The 18,909-nt window shown below is 32.9% G+C and overlaps 5 protein-coding genes across 5 annotated transcripts; 3 read left to right on the forward strand and 2 right to left on the reverse strand.

Annotated features, from left to right (window-relative positions):
- The first annotated feature begins 115 nt into the window (after positions 1 to 115).
- Positions 116 to 3,306, forward strand: LOC108561609 (probable arginine--tRNA ligase, mitochondrial). Its single transcript, XM_017919626.1, has 5 exons — positions 116 to 298; positions 1,413 to 2,574; positions 2,632 to 2,756; positions 2,805 to 3,028; positions 3,085 to 3,306. Exons 1-5 carry the CDS (start codon positions 263 to 265, stop codon positions 3,233 to 3,235), a joined length of 1,698 nt encoding a protein of 565 aa, XP_017775115.1. The 5' UTR covers positions 116 to 262; the 3' UTR covers positions 3,236 to 3,306.
- Positions 3,214 to 11,990, reverse strand: LOC108561610 (28S ribosomal protein S9, mitochondrial). The gene is made up of 8 exons (XM_017919628.1): positions 11,839 to 11,990; positions 11,524 to 11,727; positions 11,299 to 11,472; positions 11,157 to 11,242; positions 10,858 to 11,102; positions 10,680 to 10,795; positions 3,440 to 3,602; positions 3,214 to 3,383 (listed from the first exon to the last, which is right to left on the reverse strand). Exons 1-8 carry the CDS (start codon positions 11,902 to 11,904, stop codon positions 3,292 to 3,294), a joined length of 1,146 nt encoding a protein of 381 aa, XP_017775117.1. The 5' UTR covers positions 11,905 to 11,990; the 3' UTR covers positions 3,214 to 3,291.
- LOC108561608 (transient receptor potential channel pyrexia) lies at positions 4,118 to 7,508 on the reverse strand. The gene has a single exon (XM_017919625.1). It carries the CDS (start codon positions 7,473 to 7,475, stop codon positions 4,554 to 4,556), a length of 2,922 nt encoding a protein of 973 aa, XP_017775114.1. The 5' UTR covers positions 7,476 to 7,508; the 3' UTR covers positions 4,118 to 4,553.
- Positions 11,991 to 12,401: 411 nt separating the features above from the next.
- On the forward strand, positions 12,402 to 15,847 carry LOC108561605 (isoleucine--tRNA ligase, mitochondrial). The gene is made up of 11 exons (XM_017919616.1): positions 12,402 to 12,559; positions 12,610 to 12,729; positions 12,782 to 12,932; positions 12,989 to 13,187; positions 13,249 to 13,359; positions 13,411 to 13,774; positions 13,830 to 14,066; positions 14,124 to 14,296; positions 14,355 to 14,496; positions 14,550 to 15,494; positions 15,552 to 15,847. The coding sequence occupies exons 1-11, from the start codon at positions 12,413 to 12,415 to the stop codon at positions 15,777 to 15,779; spliced, it is 2,817 nt and encodes a 938-aa protein (XP_017775105.1). The 5' UTR covers positions 12,402 to 12,412; the 3' UTR covers positions 15,780 to 15,847.
- Positions 15,848 to 18,142: 2,295 nt separating this feature from the next.
- LOC108561603 (probable 28S ribosomal protein S6, mitochondrial) lies at positions 18,143 to 18,838 on the forward strand. The gene is made up of 2 exons (XM_017919613.1): positions 18,143 to 18,273; positions 18,327 to 18,838. Exons 1-2 carry the CDS (start codon positions 18,229 to 18,231, stop codon positions 18,723 to 18,725), a joined length of 444 nt encoding a protein of 147 aa, XP_017775102.1. The 5' UTR covers positions 18,143 to 18,228; the 3' UTR covers positions 18,726 to 18,838.
- The last annotated feature ends 71 nt before the right edge of the window (positions 18,839 to 18,909 follow it).

Below are 18,909 nucleotides of genomic sequence, written 5' to 3' on the forward strand. Positions count from 1 at the left end.
ACATATCGAATGATCATACTAGAAACTAGAAATACATTTGTTTACTTTGTTCATAATGTAACATTTTTATCTTAAGCATTTAGTAAATAAATATATTGAATTTAAATGAAAAATGACAATAAAGAAAGTCGTCTCTAGTGATCTACTCATTATGGACAAAATGGGTTCCACTCCTGTCACTTTTGAGTGAAAATTCAAAATATCACCGACCATTTGATCATTCCTCTCTAAATTCAAAGTTGTAGGGGATAGCCGCCCAGAAATGGCTACTAAATTGAAATTGTACATTGGCCGAAAGGTAAGTGTTTCAATAAATATCTTGAAAATAATTGACATAACCTAAAAAGATCTTATTTAAAATTGTATTGTATGCAACATGATGTACACCACCTACGTAATTTGATAGTTTTACAAATGAAATTATGTTAAAATTATGTATACTTAACATTCTGTAATTTTATTAATGTAACTTATAAGATTTTCAATATATTCTAATTTGAAAATTCAATCCTATATGAAAATTATAATACAGTGGAACCTCGCTTAACGAGTTTAATCCGTTCCAAAATTTCCTCATAGAATGAAACGTATTCAAAAATATACATAATATCTGTACACAAGTTATAAAAATGATCGTCACTCGTTATGCGAAACGTTGCTCGTTAAGCGAGTCATTTTTTTTTTAAATTCATTTTGCTCGTTAAGCGAAATGCTCGTTATGCGAGGTAGGCTAGGTTCCAATGTACTTAAATAATTAAAATTGTAAAATAAATTCCGCCCGGTGAAATATTTTTTAAATTAGCGCATTTTTATTTAGTATCATATAATAATTCTAACAAATATAGCAGTTGTATTTTTAGATAGAATATTTTAATATTCTTTCATAAATATTCACAGTTGAAAAAGATAATTTCGTTATAAATATTTATTAAATTTTAAATGAATAAATCATTTACTAATACATCAGCAATTTCAAACTCAATGGTTCTAAATTGAAGACAAATGAAAAATTCTTAAAGTTAAAATTATATTGTTTTTAGTTAGTTGAATTACATCTAGTTACGAAATATTATTATTCAATTTTTTTCTTATATAAAAGTATATTTATTATAATATTCTTACCTTCTTAATATACTTCAACATTTTTAAATCGTAATAGATTAAATATACAATTAAGTATTATTTAAAAATAACGGATTTACTAATCTCAATATTCATAATATTGTTGGCATTCATAATTATCCATATCAAGATTTGAATACGAAAAAAAAGCGAACAAATAGTTTGTATTCAAAGTATTGTATTGTTTTAAAATTAAATAAATATATAAGAAGTTTTTATTAATATTTATTAAATTTGTTACATACTAGTATATTTCCATTACAAATAAGCATTTATTTTTCAAATGTTAGGTGCTGGATAGCTTCCACAAGACGCCATCAGTGACGGCAATGCAATTAAAATCATTGCTGCAAGTAGAACCGTCAAAAGATGAAAATGCCCCAATAGAATTGAGCATGAGTTTATCCACCATAGAAAATCGTTTCGGTATAGCAAATGTAAACAAAATCCTGAAAATACAGCCGGACGACATAATACAGAACATCCACTCGATAAAAGACCGTTCAAATAGTAGAATATGTTTCCAAGTGAAGAATGATATATTCATGAAGGAAATTGTCGAGCATGCTTATGAACCTGACCTAAACAACGACAAGAAAAAGATCGTTACAGAGTTCAGTTCGCCGAACGTGGCAAAACCTTTCCACGTTGGTCATTTGCGATCGACAATAATTGGCAATTTCATTTCAAATCTGCACGCGTTCATGAATAATACCGTTGTAAGGATCAATTATTTAGGTGATTGGGGTACGCAATTCGGCTTGATTAAAGTTGGTGTTGATGATTTGAAGCATTCGAACGAAGATATCAAGAACGATCCTTTGAATCTTCTGTATAGGAGTTATGTGCATGCAAACGCTTTGGCCAAGAATGATCCAACGATCCTGGAAAAAGCTAAATTGGAATTTAGTAAATTAGAAAGTGGATCACAAGTGGAAATAGATAATTGGAAAACGTACATGGGATACACTATCGATGAATTGAAGTCTACTTATAACAGATTAGGAGTGAAATTTGATGTCTATAACTACGAATCTATGTACGGTTCTAAAGAAGTTCAGAACGTACTGGATGTGCTGCACAAAAGAAAGATTCTACATAAAGAGGCAGATGGAAAGGAAGTGGCTAAAGTTAACGATAGATCGGTTTCAGTACTTAAAAGCGATGGGTCCACATTGTACTTGACCAGAGATATAGCGGCTGCTATTGATAGATTCAAAAAATACGAATTCGATCAAATGTATTACATAGTGGATAACGGCCAAAGTGATCACTTTAATGCGCTGACAAGTATTTTATATCAAATGGATCTACCATGGGTTCATAGACTTAAGCATATTAAATTCGGTAGAATTCGAGGTATGAGCACAAGAAAAGGTAACGTTGTGTTCTTAAAAGATATCTTAGATGAAACCAGAGATTTAATGGTGCAAAGGCAAATCACTTCTCCAAGTAAGGAATTTAAATTATTCTTTATTAATTATTCTATAATGTACACTTTATTCCCAGCTACCAAAGTCCCGGTTTCAGACAAACACGTTTCGGATATTTTAGGAATTTCTTGTGTTATAATCAACGATCTGAAACAAAGGAGGCAGCGGGACTACGAGTTTTCTTGGGATAGAGCTTTGCAGGTAATATAATAGTCATGTGTTATAAACTTATGTAAGGGTAATCTATAGGTTCAAGGAGATAGTGGTATTAAACTACAATACACACATTGTCGGTTATGGAATTTGGAAAAGAACAGTGGTGTAGTAGCTTCGAGTATATGCTTACCTGAGCTTCTAATCGAACCTGAACTTGTATTGTTGATCCGGGAGTTGTCCAGATTTCAAGATGTCTTGCACCGAGCTGAAGAACAATTAGAAGCTTGTATCTTGGTGTCCTACCTTTTTCAGCTATGGTATTAACTAATTGACATCAATAACTCACAATATTACTTACCGCATTTATTTTTAGTAATCACATTAGCAAAGCGTTAAAGGTTGTGAGAGTTAAAGATCAGGACCTGACGTTAGCGTCGCAAAGACTTTTCGTATTTAACAGCGCCAGACACGTGCTGGGTCAAGGAATGACCATTTTGGGACTCCATCCTCTCAAGGAGATGTAAATGATTTCTAGTCGCATTAAATTTATTTAGTACAAATACAAAAAAACAAATACATCCTAACGTTTCTTCCAAGTGAACTTCTTCCTGGCGCCGGCTTGACCAGGCTTCTTCCTTTCTCGTATACGATAATCGCGTGTTAATAGACCAGCTGCAAAATTACACAATTACCTTCAATTGATTTGTTCGAGGTGCCGTTTCACATACCTATTCTCATTTTTTCTACAATTTCTTGGTCCACGAAACTCCTGAGACTCCATGCTATTCCCCATCGGATAGCGCCGGCCTGTCCAGCTGGACCTCCTCCCTCTACGTTAGCCACAACATCCACATTTTTGTGCAAGTTAGTAAAAATCAGTGGGAACAAAAGCTGTAATCAGATCATCGTTATATTAATTTAAGTAAATATCAATCGAGTAACCAAATATTATTGACAATTAAATATATTGTGCATTTATAAAGAAAATAAATATTTTTCAATTATATAATACTTACTTAATTAAGTTATAGCTTGAAAAATACGTACAATAACCTAGTTGTTCATAATATATATTATTTAAAATAACAATATTTATTGTCAACCAAAACAAAATTATTACATAAGATCAGAAAATATCTATAATCTATAGACCATATTTTTAATAATAGTCAATAATAAACATATCAATGTTTCAAATTTAGGAGACAGTCCAACAGTTTTTAAATGAAAATCGATTACAGATACTTTAAACGTTAATTATGTAATATCACTTTTTATATAATATTGATATTAACAACTAAAATATAACAAAAAAGAGAATATACAATACATTATTTTTTATTAAATTACTCTTACTTTTCTACACGAAAGTACATTATTAAAAAATAGAAATAGTTGTATTAATTAAAATTAAAACTATCCAAATTACTATATGCTATGCACTGTGGAAACTAACAATAAATAATTATATGATGAAGGTCTCTATTATACAGCAGAGCGACCGTCATTTCGCGCACGCAATCGTGAAAAACTACAAAGGATCAGTGGAAATGTTGTTTACCGAGGCTTTATTCGTAAAATGTTAAGCTCACACTAAAGCAATAACAATAAAAAGTAGACGAGACGATTATCAAATTGTGCACAATGAACGGCCAAACAATTACTCTTCTCATAATTACTTGTAAACAACAAAACGTGAAAAGATATTTTAACCATAAATATATTATCTACGTTACTAATATCACAATTTAGAAATTTTTAGTTCGCATAACACACGAGGAGAACTCTATTTCTATAGTTTAGGCATTTACGATGGAAATTCGTACCATATTATAAATCGATTCAGCAATTCGAACAATTGACATTCTTCGGTGCCAACAGGATAGTCAGTTGCTCCATGATTTGATTATTGTTCAGCAGAGCGTCTTTCAGCTCGCGCACTTCGCTGCTCAGATGTTCTATTTGTTCACTGCTCTTTTCTACATTACTCTGGAGCAGCGAAAGACTGGTTGCGTAATCCGCCATTGTGTCATTACCTTGGTCGATGTTATTGTTGATCCACTTGTGACCTGTATAGTTGGACACCTGTGTGCCCTGAGACGAAATTGTATTACCATAATTCTTTCTCTGCTTTGCAATCTCATGAGCAGCTTTTAGTATATCGCGAGGTAATCGCTTCTCTCTGGGATTTAACGGCTTCACATTTAATACTACTCTGTAAGCTTTAGGAGAAACTAGTGCAGTCCAATGCAGTAAATTTAACAGATATCTCGGCAAATATCCGTTAAATAGCGCCAATTCCATGTAGGAGATTAACTTAGTTTGGCGTACCAATTTCGATAATCCTGCAGTTTTCTGGAGGCCTTGTATGTCATGAACTGCTATGCCAACCAACAGATTCATTAGAATTACTGTGACGAATAGAAGGAAAAGAACGAAAGTTACTTGAGCACTTACTTCCAGTAAGAATGGTGGATCCTCTGGGTCGTCATCGACGAGCAGATCCAAACTCAATTCACCCGTCATCATCACCAAAACCGTTATTAAACCTATGAACGGATTGGCGAACGTAGACGAGTCGGGAAATATAACGCAAAAACTTATAGTGAAACCTACCAATAAGCAAGAATACGCGAGCAGAAGTTTGGCAAATTCTCCTTGGACTCTGGTGTACATAGCTACGTACGATCCAAAAATAGGCAATTGACCTATCATTAACATCAGATTTGTCCATCCGAATAAAACAGCAAAAGCTCCAACGTGATTCTGCCAAGTGTAGGTTCTTCCTGTGTAAATGAACGAAATTATGAAAACACTGGCTATTACGGACCATTCGATTATGTTTTCAGGATGCGAGAGATATTGCTTGACTGTTGGATATCCTGCAATACCGTATACTTTTCGGAGTATTTCGCATCCGGTGATTCCAACGAGGACAAACCATTGCATTTCTATTACAAAGGGATTGTTCCTCAGCATGTGCCCCATCATCGATTTCTTCTCGCACAACTCAATAACATTCTGAGGTTGGCTCTCGTTCATGTTCTTTCCATGGTTATAGCAGTTATGAGCTAAAGCGGTCAACACGTACAGTGATAGGCTTAGTACAAAAATCAAGCAAAAAAGCATACGGGCAATATAATATTTGCGGATCTTCTCCCATTTCAGGTATAGAAAAGCGGAGCACAGTGGATGCAGTAGGATTTCCTTTTGACCTTCGTCGACAAATGTATTGAGAACACTAATTTCGCGAGGATGGCAATGCTGCAATATGCTTCTGAAATCCAAACGTAATTCCACCTCTCGATTTGACGATTCCGGATGGTGGTGAAGTGTTATTGCTGCGTCGAGCTTTTGAGTAATCATGGCCAAGGAGGCCGGAGTTTTCCTTGTAATAATCCCTAAGGCTGTCATCCCAAATTTAGATTTGGCAGTAACATCGGCCCCGTTGTAAATTAATACCTCGACGCATTGCGAAAGTTCGTTTAAAGCTGCGATGTGCAGCGGTGTGTATCCGTATTGGTCCTTACAATTAACATCCGCCCCCCAGTTAATTAGGATTTCTATGATATCGTATGATCTCGCAGCTTTGCCAACGGCTGCATGAAGGGCTGTCCTCTGGTCCAAGTCGGGGATGTTAGGGTTGCAATTACCTTTCCTCAGGAGCAATTCGACGCAATCCAGTGATTGTGCCCTGGCTGCAAAATGCAGTGCTGACTGCCCTCTGTAATTACGGACATTTGCATCGCAACCTTTATCTAGTAGATGCTCGATGCATCCTACGTATCCGCCTTCCGCAGCCAAATGAAGGGCTGTGAGGTCTTTATCTCTTGTTTTCCCATTCGGGTTAGACCCTTTAGCTTCTAGCATAATCTTCAAGCACTGCGGGTGTCCTAGATCGGCGGCTAAATGTATCGGGGACATTCCGGCAAATTCAACTTGGCCTACATCCGCTCCTTGTGCAGTGAACAATCGCACACAGGCAATTGCATTTGCTCTAACAGCGCAATGTAATACGCTCTCGTGACAATCGAGTGGATATGCCGTTAATGCATTCACTTTAGCACCACTACTTAATAATATCATAGCCGTCTCCGGGCTGTCGCCGAAAGCAGAGCAATGCAAAGGCGTGTAACACTTGTATGTTGCATTCACATCGCAACCTTGCTGTATCAAAAACTGGGTTCCTGCCAAGCAGCCACTAAAAGCTGCCAGATGTAGAGCACTCAACCCTTGGTTTGGCTCGAAGTACTGCATCTGAGCACTCAGCTTTAGTAATCCATCTAATAAATCCCAACGCTTCATGAAGGCTGCCCATAAAAACGAAATATTTACTTCGACTTTCGAAGCTCCAGTGAAAAATGTGTCTAAATTATCTTGCTGCACTTTCTTACTCTCAATGTCATCCAAAAGCTGATGTCTACCTGATGAACTCTTCATATGTTCCAGTAGGTTCATTTTAATCGTGTCATGGCATATTTGCACTGTCAACTCATGATTCGTCGAGAATTCTTCGAAGCTCTCGTAAATATTAGGCGTATGATCAGCCGGAGGGGAAGGTCCACATTCCATGTATTCAAACTCGTCGGAAGGAAAGTCTTCTTCCAAAACCGCCGCAGGTTCACCACGAGTCCACTTCCACTTCCTGAGAATCATACCTGTGGGGGTCCTGTAGAGCGGATAGCTCTCCACTTCAGCATTGACACTGACTGACCTGTCCAGCTTCAACGAATTTGTGGATTCTTGAAATCCCGAGTTGTCCATTGTAACTGTAGCCGAATTGTCTTCGGAGGCGGAAACCAGTTATGGCACCTACGGAAACGAACATTCATCGTGTCCAAATTTATAAAAACTTGCACTTCAAAAATGAATTGAGATCCTACAATTGGCGAGCGTGGGGTGGTTAAAATTACTTAATTAAGAGTCGAGAGTATCCCAACTTTACGTAATCCGTCCCAATTTCAGTTAATTTCAATGTCGCGCCGCATAAATATATAAGAGGCCAACATGGAAAAGACAATTAAATGCCGTCAATGAAAACTCGACCATGCGAAACCGAATAGAAAACAAATGAAAAAATAGACAAAACATTACATAAATACGTTCGATTTTGACTTTGGCCACCAAACAATGGTTGTTGCGAGCACAAAGTGATGCATTTGCAACCGTTGCGTCAGATGCAGGTTCGCAAATTGGACGCAATTGCCGAAGAAATTCATCGCCCAAACCAATTTTGATAATTTCAGGATAATTAGAAGAGAATAACTTCCTCTCTTAATCGCGCTAAATTCCTTAAATCGTTTTTGGAAACTCCCATTTAAAAAAAAATCAATTAGCACGTCGAATGGCTTTATAATATAATTCAACAAATATTTATTCTTCTTTTATGTTTTCAACTAAAATACACATTTTAATGTTTAACACAAATTACTAAATTTGCTTTATAGATGAGACAACCACGTACAATTGAACTTTTGTCATGCTCACTTCTTTAATTATGTAAGGTTATAACCCCGGATATTTTGTGAAGGACGGAAATGTGTTTTAAGGTCAAGAATTCTTAGAAAAATGCGAAAACATCTTCCAATAATTAATTAATTAACATGAGACCTTGGTAATATTAAAAAAATCAGTAATTAATTGGGGGCCCTGGGCTAAGATCAGTGGCGTATAAAGGCATGGTGATCAATTCTTAAACCAAGAAATTCAAAACAATCAATTATATGAATCATATACAAAAACATCTTCATAAAAGTTAAACCTTGATGATATTGCAGAGGTAATTACAGTTAAGTAAACATAATTATCAACACATAAATTTCAATTCAAACACAGTATCTTCTATAATTTTGAGATTATATTAGATTTATGTACAGCAATTTAGCAGGTAAATATGAGAAAAATAAATAATTTTAAAAGGGGAAACAAACAACAATTCCACGTGACCTTACAAGAGAAAATTCCATTGATGTGAGTAATTAGATTCGAGTCTAGTTTGAATAATAAAGGAGATTTTCACATTAATTTCCCGTGAATTGAATCACACCGAAAACTGTTGTTATTATTAAATAAACAGGTCTTATTGACCTTCTCCGATAAATTTAAACGCTATAATTCCTGCTGGAATTAAGTCGCATATGAAGAATAATAGCAAGGTTAATAATTTCTTTGTATTCCTCTTAAATAAAATGAAACACATTCGGAACTCGCCAATTGTTAAACGCTCAATTCATTAATGACGGAAAATCAAGATGCAAAAAAGTGCGAGAATTCGCGGTTCTTACCTGCTTCTTGTTCACAAACCGCATACAAACAAATTATAAAATCCGGATACCATGAAAGAGTTGTAATTACTTTAATAATTGTTTTTGTTCTTGTAGTGGAGCGCGCGCCCTCAGCACTGAGACACTGTCTTATTAAGTATTGGCGGTAACCGGTAAACCATTACTCTACGGTTTTTTTTTTATACCAATACATCAAGTTCGTGAGAGATGTAAATGGCTATCTCTACTGCGAATAAAGTAAATTGTTAAATGACTGTAGTCTGTATCTATTCAATCGGCGAAGAGTGGGGACCAAGATTCTTTAAATACACGTGAGTTCGGGATGATAAAACTGTTTGTCATTTTATATTGAGGTGTTAAGCCAAAGAGGATTAACAAAGTAAGGACTGGTTTCGACATTACGAACAGCATGTTTCCACATTTTTAAATCAAGAGCATATCTCAATTTCTGGGAATCACTGCGAATCGACACGATTCAACATTCGCATTGATAAGGTAAAACACAAAACAGAAACAACGTGTCAAAACAGAACAGTGAAGAAACAGATCAATTGAAAAATAGCATTTTTATATTGTAGTATCACTTTGCTCCAACCGTAGCTTCAGCCAAACGTAGTTTTTCTGGATTAATTACAAATACCTCCGAACTATAAGCAAACAAGTTTTAAATAGTTGGCTATTTTGCCAATCGAAAGCAAATTCCGTAAATGTTTTGATGATTTTGCAACAAAAAATTAACTAAATTTATTATACTCGTACATACAAAGGGCTATTAACCACTGTCCTTATTAACCACAGCCCTAATAAATAATATAATTAGAAGTATTTTTTGGGTCCGAACAATTTTTGAAGCCGACCTCGCAAGGCCGACCCTGGGAATAATGATTGTTTTTACTAACACATATTTGATTATCTCTTGAAATCCATTAATTTCATGTAAACATGTGTATAAAATGTCAATAAGAACTATGGATTACATCATAATTACAATATGCAAAACTCGTCAAGTATTGGATAAAGTACGCATATTTACAATCAAATGGAAATAGTTTTATTTGATCTATTACATTAAACACCGGATTACCATTTTTATTTAAATATCAAAAAGATTTTAAAAACATTCTATTGACAAACTATTAAGAAATACGGTTTTTCCACCTATTTTACATACTTGTCTTCAATGATTAATCTGATTTATGTTTTACCAAAGATAATAATATTAATGTAAATATTCAAATATTTTTATTTTCAGATAATTTTCTTCACTTTAAGAATTTTTTTAATTGCAATATTTTGCTTATGTTTTTGAAGAGTTTGAAGAAACTCTAAAAAATATTATAAAACTCAAAATTCACATAAAATGCAAGAGAAGATATTGCAACTAACACTAATATTCGTTATTTTAATAATTTAAAAATATTAAAATCTGTCACAAATTTTAATTCCTACAAAAAGATTTAACAAATGTTCAAATCACAAGATTCTAAAATAAATATAGAGAACACTATTTTTTAATAATATAGTTAACTAACTATTTCTTCTTTAAAAGAATATAGCACTGAAAGTATATAATTTAATGGTATACGCATTATAAAAATACTTTAATGTTTTAAATTTAGATTTTTTGTTTTGGTGACCAACAATTATTGTTACTTTAAATATCTAATAAAAAAAAATCACTCACCTGTTCGCGACAATGGATATCATCAAAATAATTGATGCCTTCTCCATTGATTGTAATTTTCCCTGTACCTGGACTGCTAACTGTGACATCTGCTCTGGCGCGTTTCCTTAAGCATTCTAAAACAAAGGAAATGATATGTAAAAAACATCTTTATTGTATAGTTTGAAATAAAACATACCATAAGTTGTAATAAAGGCTTTGCCATCTTTATCATACTGAAGTTCAGGCACATCATGAGTTTTAGTTTGCATCATCAAGGGTCTACTATACTCCATAATGAAATCTTTCACTTTATAAGAGTAAGGTAATTTGGTGAGTCTCTCCATAGCATCTTTGAAATTATTGTATTCTTTATCATTAATTCCTTCTACACACTGCTTCTCCAAAGCATCTTTATCTAACCATTGGTAACCACTCATTTCCCTAAAAGATCATAAAATAAATCCACAAATAAGGATATGATTAATATAAACTTACAAAACTAAATTAGGATCCCTCTGGATGCTCTTCCTATTCATAGCATCCTCATATCTATTGCATTCATTCACTCTTTCAACAATATCCTACAAAATTTAAAAAAAAATAAAATCACAAATATTATTTCTTACACAACTCTTACATATAACAGCTTATAGAAATTAGGTTTTCCTGTGTAAAAGAGGAAATGGTGTGGTCTGCCCATAAGATCAAACTCAGCTGCTTTCCTCTGTGGAAATACTTCCTCTGGGGGCTTCATCAAAGGTCTGGCTTTCTTTTCAAATAAGCCTGAAGGAAACAAATAAGAAATGGCATTCTACAAACACAAATTCATTAACCAGAATACATAAATAAATTGTATCATTACATCAACATCTTCCTGTGTGAATGTTTCAGGATTTTCCCCCATCATGTTGGCCAAATGCCTTTTTCCAATTTGAAACTCCAAATTCTTCTGTGCCATAAATTCATCATGTTCCTTGGCCCTCTCAAGATATGCTTTCATGGCCTTACTGACAACCTTCTTATTAGCATCTTCAATTGGTGCAGACGTACATAGTGGCAATTTTGACTAAAAAAGAAAATTATTTTGAAAATCTTGGAATAATTATAATTTAAGTAATTGAGGTTAATATCTTATAGGTTATAAACTTGAAACTCTAGAATACGAGTAGCCACTTACCACCAATTGTGTACATGCTGCATTATTGGATAATTGCAGTAATCTGGCATTGAATTTTCGTAACATTTTGATTTTATTCACAATTTACAACAAATATCACAAATCCATTTCTCTTGTTACAAAGTTTGCATAACTATCAAAAGTGGAAACATGCAGCGCCAACATATTAGAACTTCATACCAATCAAATGTATATTTAGTTGCCTACAATACATTTTCTTATAGGAAATTCCTTAATTCAAATATACTCGTATTTGTACCATAGGGCATATCCATATTACTGTTAATGATGATGATTATACTTGAAATTTCTTCTTAAGAAATGTACTTTACATAATTTCTATGTTATATTTGTAATTTGTAAATAGTATACTTTGGTTTTAATAAAATCATAAGTAACGTTAATACAATACAACTTATTTTAATTTATCTTGAAACATATATATTTTCTATCAACAAAAAAAAAAATTATTGATATGTATTAATACATATTGTATTTTATTTCTTGCAATATATGTTTACAGTTGTATAACCTCAATTTAAAGATAACGTGAGGTTATGGTTTACAAATCAAAATGCAACTCTTAAGATACATAAAATTTCGTTCATACTCTTCCAAAGTAAACAAAAACAAATATTCCAATACAGTGCTATTGCCACAGACAAGTTTTCCACTTAGATTAGAACATCAAAAGTTAATTGAAAGAGATTCAAAGCTAAATGTAAGATATAATTCAAATTATTTGTTATAATTTTTAATCATATTTTGCAGGAATTAAATAAATCTATCTATGCTTGGCAAAGAGACAATTTGCCAGGACCTGATTTTGTTTTGCATGATGGACCTCCATATGCAAATGGTGTTCCACACATGGGACATGCTATTAATAAGGTGTATACTTTGATATTAATTTGTCTTTAATATTAATTTAACTAATATTTAGATCTTGAAAGATATAATTGTGAGAAGCAAGATCTTGTCTGGACAAAGGGCTCATTATGTGCATGGATGGGATTGCCATGGGTTGCCCATTGAATTGAAAGCAGTGACCAATACAAAAGGGGATTTGACTCCTATTCAAATTAGACATAGAGGTAAAGTTATTATAAACACATTGTTTTAATTATATTTTATATAATTAATTTTCCAGCAAGAAACTTTGCTCAACAGACTATTGAGAAGCAGAAGAAAGCTTTTATTAGTTGGGGTGTTATTGGTGATTATGAAAATGCTTACAAGACATTCAACAAAGATTATATTCAAAATCAATTGCAACAATTCTATACATTGTATGAGAAGAATTTAATTTACCGCGATTTCAAACCGGTTTATTGGTCTCCTTCTTCTGGGTAATTTGATAAAATTAATAATTTGTTTAAATCTTATAGTTCATATTTTTTTTATTTTTAGGACAGCATTAGCTGAATCGGAATTAGAGTATAAGGCAGATCATAGAAGTACTGCGGCCACAGTTGCCTTTGAGACAGTAAAATTACCAAATCAACTAAGTCATCATAAAAAGTATTATGATTATTTCAATCAAGTATTGTAATTTGAAATTCTGAATTTTAGTGTATCTATATTAATATGGACAACAACTCCATGGACTTTGCCTAGCAATCAAACTGTATGTTTCAACAAAGAAATATCATACAGCTTGATACAGGACAAATCAGGATCTAGCAATAAGTTCATAATATCTACTAATTTAGTTCAGGCTCATTCCAAATTGGTTAACAAAGAGTTTACTATTTTGGATACCTTTTCAGGAGACCTATTAGAAAATGTTACGTACAAACAACCAATTTACGATAATGAACTGCCTTTGGTAGAGTCTAATCATGCTACAGATTCTAAGGGGACAGGTCTTGTTCACTGTGCTCCAGCTCATGGACCTGAAGACTTTTTAGTCGCATTAAAATATAATATTAATATTGTATGTATTTTTAGTAGAAAAAAAAAATCAATATTACAAATTATTATTTTTTTAGAAAAATATGGTGGATGAAACGGGCTCGTACACTTCAGAAGCTGGCCCAACTCTCGAAGGTTTACCAGTACTAACTGGGGGCAGTGAGAAAGTTTTGAAAATAATTAAAGATAAAGTTGTTCATATTGAAGATTTTGTTCATAGTTATCCTTATGATTGGAGAACAAAGCAACCTGTTATATTAAGAGCTTGCAAGCAATGGTTTATTGATACAAACGCTATTAAAGATAGAGCAATTGTAAGACTATTTTTATTATGCATAGCTTGGTAAATCTGAAATTGTATTCATTTGCAGGAATTATTGAAAGATGTACAGGTTATTCCGAAAATGAATGGAGAAATGTATAAAACAACATTAACAAAGCAACTGAAGAAAAGGCCCTATTGGTGTATTTCAAGGCAACGTATTTGGGGAACACCAATACCGGTATTCTATGAAAAATCTTCAGGAAAACCAATTGTAAACAAGTAATTAATTAATAATGTTTTTTTTGTGAAGCGAAATCAAAGTTTATTTTGTTTCAAGAAAAATAATTGATCATCTAGTCAATATGATTGAAAGTAATCAAGGTGTAGATTTCTGGTGGCAATTGCCCATAGAAGAATTGCTACCGCAAAATATTCTCGATGAACTTAAACTGTCTATAGATGAAATCGAAAAAGGACAGGTAGAAATGATTTAAATATTTCTTTTTTTATTTATAATCACAAATTGTATTAGGACATTTTAGATATTTGGTTTGATAGTGGCGTCTCGTGGTCCAAAGTGCTTGAGGGTGAAAAAGTCGCGGATATTTATTTGGAAGGTCTCGATCAATTTAATGGATGGTTTCAATCCTCGCTGATGACCTCTGTAGCCATTCGTGATAAAGCACCGTACAAGAGTCTTTACGTCCATGGTTTTGCTTTGGATGAGAATGGTTTGAAAATGTCAAAATCTCTGGGAAACGTTATTGATCCACAGGAAATTCTGCAAGGTGGAAATAAACAAAAACCATACGGTGTAGATACTTTACGTTGGTGGGTTGCTTGCCACGCCAATCAAGATTGCATGGCTTACATCAGCAAGAACGTTTTACAGGCTAGCGCCGAAGAGGTTCAAAAGGTCAGAAGCACATTGAGATTTGCTGTAGGTGCTTTAACGGATTATTCCGAGGACGTTCTGGATAACAGCAAATTGCATTTAATTGACAGGTATATGTTGCACACTTTATGCAACTTTAAGAGACAAGCTGATGACTATCTAAAAGAGTACCAATTTAATAAATTATGCACATCTGTTATCAATTTAACAACGAATCAAATATCAGCATTATATTATACCGCAATTAAGGATCGATTATATTGCGACACTGTTGATAGCGATAACCGAAGATCCGCTCAATTCGTTTTAAACCAGATGTTCTTGGTTTTGGGTGAAAGTCTCGGTTCCATAGTCCCACATTTAATTGAAGAACTTCACGGACACTTACATAACGAATCATCAAAATCCTTTTATGAAAGCCATGAACCTAACAAACTCGATGAATGGCATAACGATAGCGTCAAGGAGGTAATGAAAACAGTGCTGGACGTAAAAAAAGAATTGAATAAGATTCTTGGTGCAAACACTAATAACTCTTCAATCAACATAAAAGTCTCAAAAGAATTTTCCAATAAGATCGAGGTAAAACTAACACAGTTTAAGAAGTTAAATTATTTTAAATTATATTTTTTGTTGCAGGATATTAGTAGATTCTCAGATGAGTTAGTTGCCATTCTGCAAGTTTCTTCGGTATCGATTGAAGTAGATGAACAACAAAATATTTTGTTCAATTTGGAAACAAAGCAAACGGATAAGTTTAATTGTCAAAGATGCCGAAAGTTCACATCGATTACTGAAGGCGATTTATGTAATCGCTGTTCCGATGTCCTACAATTACTGGAGAAAAGCGATGCATTGAAAATTTAATAATTTTTAATTAATTCAATTTCTTAACATCAAACACAATAAAGAACTTAAATTATTGAACTATTTAAAGCTACATTGAAAGAAGTTCTAATTTTTCTTTTTCTTCTGAAGTTTCCTTAATAAAATTTCTCTTGCTGATGGTCCTTCGAAGCTGCTTTCACTCATACCATCAATTATCTTCTGCAGCTTAACAGGTGGTGAATTCGGAAGACGCGGTTTAATATTTGCATTTTTGGTCAGTTTCAACGTATCGATTTTTCTTTCGAGTACGTTTCCTTCCATGGTAAGAACAGCGACATCGTCGTTGAATTTCGTTATCTTTTCTTTAGTCATTTCAATATTCCTTTTCATAACTTCATAAGATTCATTAAGATTAATGCGTTTCTCTTCTTGGTTAGCCTTAGATTCTATTAGACGAGCTTGCGAGTTTTCTTTAATCTGCTGAATATTCATACGAAGATTATTAATAATGTTCCTGTACATTTCGCAGTTGATTTCAAAATCGTTCTGAATTTTCTCTTTCTTCTGATCAATTTCAGAATCTACTTGGATTACTCTCATCTTCTGGTGTTCTAATTCTATCTCTTCAGTAAGTATTAATGTTTTATTGTCCAGTGATTGAGACTCCATTTCGATACTCGCTATATTTTGTTCTAGCTCTAAATTGTCAATATCAGTTTTCATATAATGCTGTATTTTGCAAATTTGTTCTTTCCATGATTCGATTGAATTATTTTTTAAATCCCAGTCCTATAATAAAAATATTTAATATATATAAGGTAATCTGTTAATTTATATAATATCTAGATGATAATCCCAACCAATAATAGTTTTAAGTCAATACGTCAATCCTATTACATAGGACGAAACAAAAAATATTCAAAATAATCCTTTGAATAGTTTTTTGTACTTCTCTACTTTGAATTAGATTTATATATTTTGATTGGAAAATTTGTCTCAATATAGATAATACCAGTAACGGATTATGTATAGTTGAGCCCATAGGCAAATTAGTTTTGGGAGCACCCAAAAATACTATAAACAATCATCTATTTTAAATACTATAGAAAAATCTCTTGACTCGGGCCCCCTAACGCCCGAGGTACATGCCTCATTGCCTTAATGTATAATCCGCCACTGGATTATACAATAACACATTAAATATTTACCATATTTACAACATTTACATCATCCATATGTTCATGATAATAATCTTTCAACAGATTAACTTCAGAGTCCAATTTTGATTGGTTGTATAAAGCAACTTGCTTGTAATTGTTTTCAGTATCTTTTAATAAAGCTACCGACGATTGCAAACTTTCCAAGGTCATACTAAGTTGCTCGTTCTTTTCATTAATCCCGCTTGTTCTAAAAGTAATAATTGATTTCGATTTTACAATAGAAGAAAAAATAAAAACTTACTTTTTCAAATATTCTTCCAACACATTTCTAAGTCTTTCGATCTCAGTATCATAGGTAACTTTAATTTTATCAATTTCTTCTTTAATTTTCAAATTATTCTCAGACACACTAGAAAATTCTAATTGAATCTTATCATTTTCGTCACTTAGTTTCAATAAGGTTGAATTTAATTCTTCATTTTCCAGTTGGAATTTCTCGATAGTTTTATCAATTTCGACATTTTGTGCTTGCAGTTTCTCAGTTTCCGTCTGTGCTTCTTTTAAAGTATCAGTAATAGACTGATTCTTAATTTCGATCTCTTCGAGAACTTTAGCATATGTATCATTTATTTGATTTAAATTCTTTGTTTCATTGTTGATGCGTAAGGACTCTGTATTGTTAAGTACTATTACTTTCTCATTCAATTCATGGATTCTCTTTTTTATTAATTTATCATTAAGTTCGCATTCCACAGAAATCTGCTTTATATCACGGAAGTAACTATTAATTTGTTGTACCCGAGATTCAATATTTTTGGCAACATCGAAGCCCCCGTTGTAAGTTTTTATGTTCATGTTCCCATTAATTTTATAAACGATATACTCACTTTGCAACTTACTTAATTTTGATAGAAACTCTTCGTTTATTGCATTGTCTTGCACTTTACTTTCCTTATATATTTTGCATTGTTCTTCAAAGCATTTCTAAAATATTCTTAAATAATTTAAATTTACCAATTACGTAATAACCGTTTCTTACTTGATCATCTAGTAGTGCTTTCGCTATAGCTTCCGCGTTCGAAGGATTACTCCGTGCTGCATTCATTATTTAAGTTATTAATTTGAGTTACTTTGTTTCAAGTAAAATTTTCTTGAAATTTTAAATTTCAAATCACTTCAACCACGCGTTACAATGAAGTTAGTTCTATACTTAAATCATGAATACCAATCATAGCTGATCCAAGCCTAGTTAGTTTGGTTTTTTTTGAAGGATAACCTAACTTTTATTAATTGAACCACATATAAGTCTTATATTATTTATTAAAAACATGATTACTTATGAATTATGCTTGTTATTAAGAGTTATGCCAAAAGTAAGTATGCATAATTCTTGTCGAATTCATTTATTGTTGTTTTAACATTTTAGAAAGAATTGGCTGCAACTTTAAAGCGCACTGCAACTGCAATATTTGATAAATCTGGTTTCATAAGGAAAATTGAAAACCTTGGTACAAGGGATATGCCATACAAGACTAGCTCTCATGGAGTTGTATATAACAAGGCCAGTTATTTCTTAATTGAAATGAATGTACCTCCATCAACAGTTGAAGAATTGAAAGAAGAGTACTCAAGAGATGTTGATATTATCAGGAGAAGAGTGTACAAGAAAATTCCACCATCAGAGGCTGAATGCACTTTACATGAAGAAATGTTACCAGCACCTTACCGTAAGGATGTGCAAGAGCTCATAGCATCATCAAAGAAACTGCAAAAACCAAGATTTAGTTACAACAGTGGTTTGGATTACTATCCATTCCAAAAATAAATACACCTTTTAGAAAACTGTAGTTATTAAATTTAATTAGGAAAATAAATTAAATACAAAATTGTGTACCCCATTCATATTACATCTACCATATAATGCAGATCAAACACCAATACATTTAGTACTTATTTTGCATTTGTAACTGATATAATAGTTAACTGTGTCATTCAAATTCTAGAATACA

Source organism: Nicrophorus vespilloides, unplaced genomic scaffold, assembly GCF_001412225.1.
Source record: "Nicrophorus vespilloides isolate i.1.1-1 unplaced genomic scaffold, Nicve_v1.0, whole genome shotgun sequence".
NCBI classification, from domain to species: Eukaryota; Metazoa; Arthropoda; class Insecta; order Coleoptera; family Silphidae; genus Nicrophorus; species Nicrophorus vespilloides.

Bases quoted from the DNA above. Each gene is read 5' to 3' on its own strand.
- LOC108561608 (XM_017919625.1), bottom strand. From the start codon at position 7,475: ATGGACAACTCGGGATTTCAAGAATCCACAAATTCGTTGAAGCTGGAC.
- LOC108561609 (XM_017919626.1), top strand. From the start codon at position 263: ATGGCTACTAAATTGAAATTGTACATTGGCCGAAAG. The intron at 2,575-2,631 runs GTAAGGAATTTA...CTTTATTCCCAG, and splicing joins AAGGCAAATCACTTCTCCAA to CTACCAAAGTCCCGGTTTCA. The intron at 2,757-2,804 runs GTAATATAATAG...GGTAATCTATAG, and splicing joins CTTGGGATAGAGCTTTGCAG to GTTCAAGGAGATAGTGGTAT.
- LOC108561610 (XM_017919628.1), bottom strand. From the start codon at position 11,904: ATGTTACGAAAATTCAATGCCAGATTACTGCAATTATCCAATAATGCA. The intron at 11,103-11,156 runs GTAAGTTTATAT...ATGATCTTTTAG, and splicing joins AGGGATCCTAATTTAGTTTT to GGAAATGAGTGGTTACCAAT. The intron at 3,603-10,679 runs GTGAGTGATTTT...ATCTGATTACAG, and splicing joins ATATCCATTGTCGCGAACAG to CTTTTGTTCCCACTGATTTT.
- LOC108561605 (XM_017919616.1), top strand. From the start codon at position 12,413: ATGCAACTCTTAAGATACATAAAATTTCGTTCATACTCTTCCAAAGTA. The intron at 12,933-12,988 runs GTAAAGTTATTA...TTAATTTTCCAG, and splicing joins TATTCAAATTAGACATAGAG to CAAGAAACTTTGCTCAACAG. The intron at 13,188-13,248 runs GTAATTTGATAA...TTTTATTTTTAG, and splicing joins TATTGGTCTCCTTCTTCTGG to GACAGCATTAGCTGAATCGG.
- LOC108561603 (XM_017919613.1), top strand. From the start codon at position 18,229: ATGATTACTTATGAATTATGCTTGTTATTAAGAGTTATGCCAAAA. The intron at 18,274-18,326 runs GTAAGTATGCAT...TTAACATTTTAG, and splicing joins TATTAAGAGTTATGCCAAAA to AAAGAATTGGCTGCAACTTT.